Below are 13,038 nucleotides of genomic sequence, written 5' to 3'. Positions count from 1 at the left end.
TAGATTTCTATATACTTAAACTAAAGTTATAGTGCGAAAACCAAGAAAATGCTTATTTGGGCCCTTTTTGGCCCCTAATTCCTAAAATGTTGGGACTAAAACTCCCAAAATCAATCCCAACCTTCCTTTTGTGGTCATAAACCTTGTGTTAAAATTTCATAGATTTCTATTCACTTTTACTAAAGTTAGAGTGCGAAAACTAAAAGTATTCGGACGACGACGACCACGACGACCACGACGACGACGCCAACGTGATAGCAATATACGACGAAAAATTTTTCAAATTTTGCGGTCGTATAAAAATTAAAAACTTGTAACCTATTTCTCTCTAAATATGCATGAAATACTGGCAACTGGACAATACGCAATCAACAGTCTAAAGTTAATTTAAACAGTATAGAGCAGTAAAATCATTAGAACATGTATGTTCTCTCTAAATATGCATGAAATACTTGCAACTGGAAATACGCCATCAACAGTCTAAAGTTAATTTATACAGCAAATGTAAAACCATTTCGCTCTAAATATGCATAGAGTACTTGCAACTGGACAATACGCTATCAACAGTCTAGAAAACGAATTTATACAGTACAAATTAAATTTGCAATTACGGTAATCACTAATAACCGGCGTTGATCACATAACATTCATATTAATAAAAAGAATCTATAAAACCAATGCATGAACTATTTGGCACTGGACGTTATGTCTCTTGATCGTGTGTCTTTATTGATGCTGGAAACCTAAAATTTATGAAAAAAACTGGATAACCATTTTATGATTAGATGAGTTTTTGAAATACACACAAATTCAGATGGAGAACTATTAACAAAAGTGAGAAAAAAATGCTGCTTAACTCCAGCCATGCAATATTCGGATAAGTATGAAAAGCATTATGGGAGTTTATAAGTACAAAATAATTTACAAAGTCACTGATTAATTCAACACTATAATTATGTGCAGGTTCGCTCTAAATGAGTATGAAATACTTGCAACTGAACAATAAGCAATTTCAGTCAAAAATTGATTAACAATTACAGATTAAGTTTGGAATTATGATATTCATTAAAAACCTACATTTAATTAACTAATAAAAGCTAATAAATGAAAACTTTGTCACCTATGTTCCCATCATAGAAAAGCCGTAAACGTTATCAGCGATTTTATTTAGGAGATACATGTATTAACGCTAAAAGACGTGAGACGTTCTGGCGTTAAATATTGGACACGTTTTGGCAAATAACAATTATCGGACATGTTTGGGGGTTATGAATTCGGACACGTTTTGGGGAATATTGTACATTTCGGACACGTTTGGGGGAATCGGACACGTTTTGGGGGAATCGGACACGTTTTGGGGGAAGGACATGTTTGAGAGTGTTACATATATATCTACCATGTGACATGGTCCCCATGTTGGATGTTACGTACATACTTATTGACACTATATTTATAACGATTTTTATGAACTTACCTGCTTGCTATAAATCATTTTTAAGTTATCAAATACATTTATAATAGGCCAGTTACAGGATATGGTTTTCAGCCGAATCTGCCATGTGATTCCAATCACCACATGTCTAAGATGTATGCATAGAAATTTCCAACACATGTTGAGCAAATGGGTTAAAAAGTTGTATTTTATACTGCACAAAATATTTGGGAAATTAAAATCTAAACGGATGGTCACCCTCCGTCAGTCATATGGAATCACACTTCGCCCTTTCAGAATCTAATGCATCCTGGGTAATATTTTCAATAGTGTACACCAAAACGTCCTGATTTTGTACAAACAATGAAATTACCCATGATGCTTTTGATTGTAAAATGGCCAATTATGTACTTACATAAACATAAATTATTTCTATACTACCCTACAGAATGACGATTATGAAAGTGCTTGAAACTTCTAATAGAGCAGGGATACAGGAGCGCCTTCTCTCTGGTATAAAATCATGTCATAAAGGCGTGCAAAATTGACGATATTTTCCAGTGAATTACATGATTCCAGAAATTACCTACATGACCTATATAATATTATTTAATAATCAATGTTTAAAAAAGTCACCAATATGTGCTAATATTAAAATTTCAAGTTAATTCGGTAATTACAAGCGTTATTTGGATAATAACACTGTTTTCGGTCATTCGTGTTACCCACAGTGTAGAACTACAAATGTATACACCTTATCGCTATTTGTCCGCCATTACTGGACATCACACAAGTTCCTGTAAAATTTTGACATCATAATTGAAAATATCTGACGCCATAATAGAAAAGTGATAGTTGTTTGACGTCAAAAGTTCAAGCAGAACAGATTCTTGACACTTATCATCTGATTTATAACTCAATAAACTGTGTATGATGCAAGCTCAATTCAGCTTATGTGTCTTATGTTTATATGACTTTTCAGTTTGCAGAATCCTGATTTAATTTCATTAACCCTCTTGCTGCCAAAGGGACATTTATGGTTTCTACACACAAATCTTGTTGATTGTGTAGAACGTCAAAGGTCCATTGTAACATCACAATACTCAGGGGCACTGACAACGTCAAAATACAGCGTCAAAAGGGCGATTTTGGCGGGAATGAAGCAAATTATGAATAAAATGCTTTAAAAGTATACTTAAAACGAATGTAAAGAAATGATACAGGATCATAAGCTTGTACTATAATACCAATTATTCTAAGTTGTTTACTAATTATCTAGTTCGTCATTTTCATGTAGATGTTGCATTCTTTCGAGAAATTTGTTTTTATTTACGTTTTTTTTTCGTACATCTATCAATCAGAATATCTCATATAAAGAAAAAATCTTATCCCTGATAAATAATCATAAAAAAGGTAACTGTTAAACTTGATTACATTAAATATTAATATTCATTCACAATACACCATACACGCTTTATTTAAATGAACTGGATAATTTATTTAGGGCTCAAATACCACGATTGAAATCTCAGTTAGGATTTTTTTTTTGTAAAAGTACACACGTGTTAACCGATGTACTTGTATTGCCATACGATATTTCAATACATTTTAAACCTGTTTCATCATGGAAGCAATGCCTTAAAAATGTTTATTTTCATTCGAAATGGGGATGTTAAATTAGTAGTAGACACAATGATTTCTATTCCTATCATATATATCATAGATATCCTTTCCCAGTGGCAACCTCTTTTTTCTGGCATTCACCACAGATCTTTTACTTTGTCGGACTCATTGAGCAATATATTTATTGTATATTGAATTTCAGACGTCCTTAATATTGCATCAAATATTTGCCACTGAACGTTGAGAAGAGAACAATTTATCAATTAACAGATTTAAAGATATTTCGTGTATGTCAATTACAGTGTGTACTTTATCATAGTAAATGAAAATGAATTGTTATTGATTCAGGTTCACTTGTAGACAATAGAAATTCATTTTAGAGAAATTCGTTCCTCGTTTTTACTATGTTTCTATTAATTCGTATTCTCTAAAATTTTGAGCAATAAGTGGTCAACAAAATTATAATAAACATGATTAAAAAATAAGCAAAATGAATATGGATAATAATTTTCGTATAAAAAATATTTCCTCGCCTACCAAAACAAAGATTGAAATCATGATAATTTTAATCTGACACGTTTGATACTTTACAATAAGAAGTAGTTCATAGAATCACAGAACAGCTGCTCGGAGATTTTATTTATTTTTATGAATTTGTACACGCTTTGTTTTTATTTTTATTTTCATTGAGTGCCGTTGTTTTGCCGTTTATATAATGATTTGAGAGATTTTTTTACAGTATTTATACCAATTACCTAATAAAAAAACGAAAATAAATATTTTACTATTTTATAGGTGGTTAAGAATCATTTATACATTTCACTTGACAAAGATAAAACAAAGTCGCCTTTAAAGCTAGTATAGCTATATTATTTTCACTTTATTTTAAGACAAAAAAGATAAAAAAAAATAGATTCCAAGGTTAAAAGTTGTATTTTTAAATAATCTTGTATTAAAAACATCGTTTACGACAATCTTAGAGCATAATTAACTTCCGTAAAATTATTTATACATTGTTTTCATAATTACGGCTGCATTGACACGGGAAAAATTATGGACGGCGGGAAAGCACAGTTCAACAGATAGGCACAAGTTTTGCAACGTCACAGATAAGAAACGTCAAGATGCGTTTGGCGCGACAAAACAAGAAAAAAAACTCGGCAGCAAGAGGGTTAACTTTACTTTCAATTACCGTGTTTCATCGTATAGAGTGGGGTGTTCATTTTCGCAATATCTTTCCATGTTTTCTACAGTTTATGTTCAGGTCTATATGTTTTTGAAGTATACTGATATTTCTATACGAAGATAACTACAAATGCAAAATATTCCTAAGCTTGAAAACTTGTTTGTTTGAAAATAATCATCTGAAAAATTAGATTAAAGGGTGTTTGAAATTGCCTGATGTTTTGTCTATAGGGGACACATATAATTCGCCGTTTTTATACATCTACTTAAATCCAAATAACTGCAGCTTTAAACAATATTTTTCAAATCAATTTCATTGTCGACGGCAATAGCAGACATTTCATAGGTGTACAAAACTAAAATTTAGGGCGATCAGTCAAAGAATTACCAAGAAATACTTCTTTGAAATCGGGTTATTCATTCAGGAATTTGGCCGAAAATCGTTGTCCATTTTTCGGTTCTTTGCGGTCAGTCAGGGGTACTACTTGTACAAGTGTATTTTATTAACTTGAAGAAGTAAAAAAAAATATACACATATAAGTAAATTTGTAGGATACTTATACAAGTGAATTTTATTTACTTGTATAGGTAAAAAAAAAATTGGCTTAGTTATGTCCCTTAGGCATTCAGAATTTTTTACTTGTATAAGTAAAAAAATCATCCTTTCTTCTTTTCTTGAATTCTGAAGATTTCTTTGCTCTAGTAGAATTTTAAATTGTGTACCCTTTGCAGATGTCTTTACTAATCATTTAAGTGTTATTTCATGGACAATAAAAGTCCCATTTGTCTGTTATCTTCTTAACACTGCTCATTTACAAGCCCCAAAGGAGCAATTTATGAATGCCTTGTGCAAATATACAAGATCTTTGCTCAATCAGTTTCTTTGATGAATTAATGAGATGAAACATTGAACTTTAATGAAAAAATTTGAGCAAACCTGGGAAAAATCATTAAAGGCATGATTTTACATCTCAAAACTTGAGGATTTTTGTGGGATTGTAAGAAAAATTTACTTGTACAAGTAAATTTTTCAGAAAATTAAGGGGAGATTATTCAAACATTATTTATTTACTTATATGTGTATATTTTTTTTCACTTCTTCAAGTAAATAAAATACACTTGTACAAGTAGTACCCCTGACGAATCCTGGTCCATTCGCGCCCATTCACGTTCGCACCCACTCGTGTTCGCCCCCTTTCACTTTCGCACCCTACATGTTCGCACCCAAAGTCCGTTCGCACCCTACATGTTCGCGCCCAATTTCAATTGGTTTTCTGTTTAATAACTTTGTAATCAAGTTTTGGCAAGTAGTATATTCTTATAAGTATTATTGTTTTCATTGTCTCAAAATAAAGTGAAACAGCATTTTTTGTATTGTGTGACTAAAATCTTAATCATGTTTTGTATAGTGTATTGTTAAAAAAAAATAATATTCCTTTTTAAATAAAGTGGGATTCTGTCAACGTTTAATTTTGTGTTGAATAACTCTTAATCATGTTTTGGTTAGTGTATTGCTATAACTTTGTTTCATTGACTTGTTTCAAAATGAAGTGAGATTCTGACTTCGGTTTTTTTTTGTGTGTTGAATAAATTTTATCATGTTTTGGTTATAATAGTGTATTGCTATATTTTATTTATTGTTTCATTGTTTCAGACAAGGATTTGTATAGTAAGAAAACAATTATCTTTTGTGTTTTTCATTTAAAATCTTCAATCTTTTACTCATACCAAGCTATAAATACATTCAGTATTTACACGAAAGCGATTAAAACCAACAATCATGATTTTCCAATTATTTCACTGGAATTTGAATTAAAATTGGGCGCGAACGTGTAGAGTGCGAACGTACCTTGGGTGCGAACGTGCGAGGTGCGAACGTGTAGGGTGCGAAAGTATATTGGGCGCGAACGGACCTGATACCCCTGACTGGCGGTAATTGACGCAATTTTGTTGTAGTTTAAAAAATAATCGTATTTGTTATAAAACTTTAATTTGTGTCCCCGGCGAATATGTGCACCCCACTCTATCAATATAAATAAATTATTGTAATTAAAAATAATACTATTTATTTGGGGAACTACTTCTCCTTATTTGGTTAAATAACCAGTCAGTTTAAGAATGGTGCAGGTCATAAAGTGTGGGAACATATGAATTAAGTAATCAATGATATTTCATACATTTAGCATTTCAATTAAATGATCATAAAAGTCAAACTCCGCTGCTTTCTGTTTGCAAAAAAATCCAATATGTCACAGCTGAGCCTCCATGTTTGTTTTTATCTCGCCGCTTCTCGTACAATCTCGCGTTATTTCAAGCAGCAAAAATGGAAGGAGCAGGCAAGGCAACGATCAACCAAAAATTTGCTGAAAATCTTTTTAAATACAGTCGTCAGAGGTATTATACAGACATGGTGTACAGATTAATTCATTTATGTTATATTATGCCATATTAATTGGTGATTTTTTTTGTTAGGAGCTAAAAATCACAAAAAATGAGCAGTTGTCAAGGAAAACAAAATCATGAATGAAGTGAGATCATTAAGCTGTTAAGTAAATACATGAAGTATCTCACATGACAGGCTGGAATGGCATGAATTTTAATGAAATACACCCTGAAAGATTCAGTCTTGATGAATTGCAAAGTGATTCTAAAATACTGATCCCTTTAGGTTGGGGTTTTGTGTCTACAGTGTGACCATCCGAAAGGTTCCTTTAAAATTTTGACATCATGCATATACATATGTATATAAAATATATGACGCCACAATGGAAAATTGAATTGTTGTATGACGTCAATAGTTCAAGTGACGCAGATTCTCTGATCAAATTGTGTAGATTTCCAAATAGCGATAAGGTGTATTGGGTGTTTGAACGCTGTAATCAACAATTGCATTGGGTGTCATTTATTTTTACGTATACACATAGTATTATATCTGCAGCTCTAAATTGTTATTTCTCAAAAAAAACAGTCTTTTACTTTTACAAGGGTCCCAACCCATAAAGAGCTATACCTAACTATTCTCAACTCCAAACCTTACGTACCCTAACCCATACTTAACGAATTAATTAAATAAAGTTTTCAGTTTGGACAAGGTTATTTTCATGAAAAATACACAGATGAACATAGAAGTAGTCATGAGTTTGACTTGAGTTATGTTCAGTTTGAAATCAGTAATGTGGTGTTAAATTTTAACTTCCCTTTCTGGTATCGTTCATTGTACAATAAAGGATTTCCAAGAAGTTCTTCTTCTTCTTCTGTCGTTTATCAGCAACGGAAAAATACCATCATGCTGATGCTGTGTCATCAAGTGCAGGTGCTGTACAAGTTGTGACCAACAAAACCGAAAAGTAAATAAATATATACAAGTTTAAAATTGTGGTCGGTGCAGGATAAAAACAAGGATGATCTTTACAGCATCACTGTGACTCTGGTCTCAGGAGGGAAGTGTGACCAGAGGTTTTCCTTGAAAGAGTCCAAGTTGGTGTCAGTTGCAATGTTTCCTGGTAGATGGTTCCAGTCTCAGATTGTTCTCGGGTAGAAGCTGTACTCGTATTCGGAGGTGTTGCATTGTGGCTGCATGATGCTGACTGTGTGGCTATGAAGTGTTTTCCTGTTGTTGACGAGGTAGTATTTGGGAATTTCAGTGACTACTTGGTGGTACAGTATTTTCTGAAATAATATTGAGCAATTTGCTGTTCTTCTCGTTTCAAGGGTACATGTACATATGTAGGCCAATTCAAAGATTGTATAATTGCGGCAAAGACCCGGGTTGGTAGTTGTAGTTCTTGGTTACAAATCTTGCCGCCCTGTGTTGTACCATTTCTATATGTTTGATGTCCTTCTTCCAATGGGGGTCCCATACTGAACTGATGTATTCCAGCTGTGGTCTTACCAGAGTAATGTAAGCGTGTTGTTTAATTTCTTGAGGGCATCTATATAAATTTCTTCTTACAAAATTTAGTTGTTGTGAAGCTTTGTTAACTTTTAAGGTTATGTGATGGTTCCAATTAAGCTTGCTGTCCAGCTCCACCCCTAGGTATGGGTTATGTTCTTTTAGTTCCAGCTTTGTAGAATGTAAGAAGTATGGTCATAATTGTATTACAGATGTGATGTGTTGTCTGTAGAACGTAGCATTTAGTAGTTAAAGGGACAAGCTAGCTGGCTACTCTCTGGAGGCAGGTTTAGGGGGAGCAGGGGGCCTTGGACCCCTTTTTTTTGGGGGGGGGGAAGGTTTGATCATCTAAGAAATCACTAGAGCAAACCCCTCTTGTGTTAGTCACTGGGCTCTCCCCCTTTATGCAAATTTCTGGATCAGCAGCTGACTGTCATTTCAATGTAGCATAGGGTCAATACCAGAATTTCTTAATACAAAGAGTTTAAGATAACAGGTGAATGAAACATAGAAACAAACATTTGCACACACCCTTAGATAATATTTTGTTCGCTAAAGACGAGCTCAACTTTCTATTATAATTATGAATAAGTTTGTTACATCATTGGAAGTAGAAATTTGGAAATAAGGAGTTGTGGTTGCCAAATGTGAATCAGAATTTTTTAATTGATTTTTTCCCCCATTATTTTCTTTAACAGAGCTTTCAGGTAATCAGTTCACATTTAGACAGCTAGATTTATACATTATACATATTGCAGATTTATTTTTCACTTTATATGATACACTGTCAACATGAGGGTTTCAATTATAGTATATGACACTTTCTGTATTTTCACGTTTCATACAAATGAATGTTGGAGATGCCTAAATTATTTCACTTTTTAACAAAATTCATTTTGAAAGGTCATGTCTTAGTGACAACCATAATTATAAAAGAAAAAAAGCCCAGTGGACACCTCAGCAAACAACTTATCTGCTTATTTTTTGCAAGGGGTTTAAAAGTTGAGCAAGTTTTCAAGTACTTCTATACATGTATTATGCATGTTATGTAGCCAATTGAAACTAAATAGATACAGGTATGTTATTCATTTTGTTCTGATGGTTGAAAAGCATATTTTTGCTGTTTAGAAAAATAAAAGCTGTCAAGCAATTTAGACTTTAGGCTTTAAGTTCAAAAGTTTAACCTAGTTTTAGCTAATTTTTAACTTTAAAAAGGCAAGCATTTATTAGGGATACTTATAGTATTTTGAATACATAGTTGCATTATTAGCTCATATTAAAGCTAATGGCAATATTGGCAAAGTAGATTAAAGGAGCCAGGAGAGGAGAAAGTTCCCCCTCGTCCATACTTCTATAAATGGTCAACAGAAGCCAGTAGAAGAGAAAGTTCCCCTTTGTCCATACTTCTATAAATGGTCAACAGAATAAAATGTTGATAATAACAACTCATACAACTGGACCATGAAATTCCAAAAAAATAGAAATGGTAGATTTTTGCCATTTCACATAAAATGCAAGAAGTTTAAAGCTCAAATACAATTTTTTAGTTATATGAATGAATATAGTATTATACTGATATGTGAGGGCAGACTAAACATATGGTATGAAAAGTTTGAAACTTTTTGATTTTACAAATTACCGGGATTGTAAAAAATTGCCTTATAAAGCCTGCTTTACAATAATGAATTGATTTTACAGAAATTGTCAATATCTTAACAATTTCCTTTGTAAGACACAGTGTGCTTGATTATGGTTATAATTTATACCTCCTCAGCTGTATTTTTGCAAGTGCCTTAATTACACTGTATATATATTGTGTTTTAATGGCAAATCACATGTTAAGTCCTTCACTTTTATTTTATGCAGTTTTGAAAAATCAGGTAATAGTTATTTAGAAATGTTCACATGTATTCTGCCTTGCATTATATTTGATAAATGAATGTGTAATGCTTAGATAGATAGACTATGGTGGATTCATTAATATTCGTTGGATACCAATTTTCGTGGGAACAGGAGAACCACAAATTTAAATGTTCAATGAAATACATATTTTCAAAAGGAATGTATGCAAACTTTTTCAAAACCACAAATTTATATATCCATGAACATGCAAGTTTTCCTCAATTCACGAAAAATTGGTATCCACGAAAATAAATCAATCCACAGTATTGTTAACAATTATGGATCTTGTTTAACAGAACAGTAATCAAATATGCATGGCTTCGTATAGAATAGTCACACCAAGAAATAAACGTGGAGCTTTAAATTACATGATATTTAAACATACACAAATGTACATATATGTATATATAGTATAACAATAATAAGTATAACTGTATTAAAAAGAGAAACTATGATGAGGAGATTCCCAAAATGTGTAAGTAAAGTTTAATGTGAGTTATTTCCCTTGTGGGCACAGTAACTAATTATGAATTCATGAATATCATTTATTTTTTGACTCCCTGAAATAATTTGTGTAGTCCTCTATTATTGATAAACAGACTTTTATCCATTTTAAATGGGAATTTTCTATCTTTGCTTCAAATTTTTTTATGGCATAAAATTTAAATATAAAATGTGATAAATTACTTAATTTCTCATGATAGTCATAAAATCATTGCAAAGTACAAGTAGCTTTTCAAAAGAAGAATTTTTTTTTTTTAGTATGAAAACCCTTAAAAGGGGAAATATTTATCGGTGCTGTATTATAAAGGAAAACATCAATTTACCATTTTCTCTATAATACACATATAAGATTAGGAGATGTCTTTTTAGCTTTCCAAATTTTGCCATAAAATGGTGTTTTTAAGGTTCAAACCTGTCTTTGAAGCTAGAATTATTTCAGAAATTTAATGCGGGATGTTGAGTTAAGTTAGATGGTTTTAACTTTAAGTATTCCAGTGTTTTTCTACCAATTTAATTTAAATAGGGAATTAAAATTATTTTAGCACATGTTAAACAGATGAAGAAATCTAATGTCAAATGTTCACCATATAGAAAGATTTTTGCGCTTTTGTGATAAAATACTGCATGGTTATAAATAACATACTTATATTATTGTATAGACAACATATATTTATATATTTCAATATTTGAAATAAATGTCTCTTGTTAAATACTGCACATTTAGAAATTAAAACTATCATTTATAAATGCAACTGTACAGTTGAACAACAGTCAAGTATGAAAGCCAAGGTGTAACATAGTAAGAATCATTGTTATGTTTATATCTGAAGTTGAAATGCAAAATTCAGCTTTTATTGAAATTTGGTAAAATGTCTGTTGTTTGTTTAACCAAAAATTGTTGAAAATGTCCAAACTCTCAACTGTCTTATTCTTATGCAGTATTTGAAAATAATAATATAAAAAATAATTTGTATTTATTATTCTTACAGGAACACTCAATTAGCCTAGGATACAAGATGATCTGCTATTGCTCAATAATCAATTCAAAAATTGATATAAGAAATTTGCTTAAATAATGAAATATAAAACAACCAATAAAGATTTTCTTTGAACTGTTTTATTAGGGTACCAGACTACTCTAGAAGTCACCCAGTTGTTCCTTCAATGTATGTACCAGAATGGAAAACAGACATGAAAAACAGGAAATTAATAGTAAAGGTATATTTATATGAAAATTGAATAAACAGTCTTAATAAATAAAGTTATCCTTAGTCTATGTCCAGCACAAGGCATGTATTTCTATCTCCTGCTCCCAAAAACGCAAATAAAATAAAACTAAAATATTTTCAGATAAAAATATACGATAAACCAGCTTTGATATGAAGTTGTCTTTATCATTGCTGAAGTTCAATGAAGCTAAGCTGAATCACTATTGGTTAGAAATTTTCTTTATCTGTGTTGAGGTCCAATAAGTTGACTTTGATTTGAAATTTTCTTAATCTTTGCTGAGGTCCAATAGACTGAACTTGATTTGAAATTTTCTTTATCTTTGCTGAAGTCCATTGGACTGAATTTGATTGAAAATTTACTTTATCTTTGCTGAGGTCAAATAAGCTAGCTGACTTTGTTTTCAAATTTTCTTTTTCTGTACTGAGGTCCAATAAGATCTGACTTTGATTCAAAATTTCCTTTTAATATCTGTTTGAGATATTTCACTTTTAAATGTTTATCATAAAAATTCGACATGTTCATTTAAAAGTTGGATATAGTGTGATAATAACTTTAGTTATGGAATTATGATTGATATATTTTACAGAATGCTGAGCTTGGAGGTGTCCCACATTTTGAGCATGATGAGAATCTATTTTTAGAAAAGAGGGAACAAATGTTTTACAATGTTGAAGACCGCAATAGAGTGGAGTCCAAATACCCAGTTCGTGATCGTAGCAAACTCCTCCGCCCAGATTTTCACCACGAGACTTCAAAATATCAGAGCGAATTAATGTTTAGACGGGATGAGGACTATGTTATGAAGGCTTGATCCCCTGTGATTTACCACTTAAGACATCAGTATTATTGCACCATGTTTTGTTATTCTAGTACTGTAATGTCTTGCCATTTGTTGAGTAAGACATTTTTTTATTGCCAACAGCTGTATACAGTGTTGTGTTTTTATCATTTTTACATTTTGGCCATCTTTTTCAACCAAATTTTGTTACAAACTATATTCTCACTAGGGCTTTCAATAAATTGGAGAAAGGGATTTCCTTTATTTTAAATTCACACATACAAGTATCATTCACTTCAAATTAGTGCTTAACAGTATTAAGTACAGATATTTTTTTATCACATTTATTCTTGTACATTGTTTGTTGTTTTTGTAAAATGTCTATTTATACATATATATAATTTTTGTTTTGTACCTTTTATGATACTTGTTGGATTTGTGTCTGCATTTCTATTTCTTGATTTTAAAAAATGAAATAAAAATGAAATGTAA

At 31.5% G+C, this 13,038-nt stretch overlaps 2 protein-coding genes across 2 annotated transcripts in view; one reads left to right on the top strand and one right to left on the bottom strand.

The window, feature by feature from the left end:
- LOC143067497 (G patch domain-containing protein 2-like) overlaps nucleotides 1–6,527 on the bottom strand; it is a 23,812-nt gene extending 17,285 nt beyond the window's left edge. Inside the window, exon 1 of the mRNA XM_076240812.1 lies at nucleotides 6,418–6,527. The gene's annotated coding sequence lies outside the window, so the exon portion shown is untranslated. The remainder of the gene's footprint in view (nucleotides 1–6,417) is intronic.
- Nucleotides 6,515–13,038, top strand: LOC143067498 (sperm-associated microtubule inner protein 10-like). The gene is made up of 3 exons (XM_076240813.1): nucleotides 6,515–6,634; nucleotides 11,663–11,756; nucleotides 12,355–13,038. Exons 1-3 carry the CDS (start codon nucleotides 6,564–6,566, stop codon nucleotides 12,577–12,579), a joined length of 390 nt encoding a protein of 129 aa, XP_076096928.1. The 5' UTR covers nucleotides 6,515–6,563; the 3' UTR covers nucleotides 12,580–13,038.

This window comes from Mytilus galloprovincialis, chromosome 3, assembly GCF_965363235.1.
Source record: "Mytilus galloprovincialis chromosome 3, xbMytGall1.hap1.1, whole genome shotgun sequence".
NCBI lineage: Eukaryota > Metazoa > Mollusca > Bivalvia > Mytilida > Mytilidae > Mytilus > Mytilus galloprovincialis.
The sequence above is the reverse complement of the archived record's forward strand: the minus strand, read 5'-3'. Positions and strand labels throughout refer to the sequence as shown.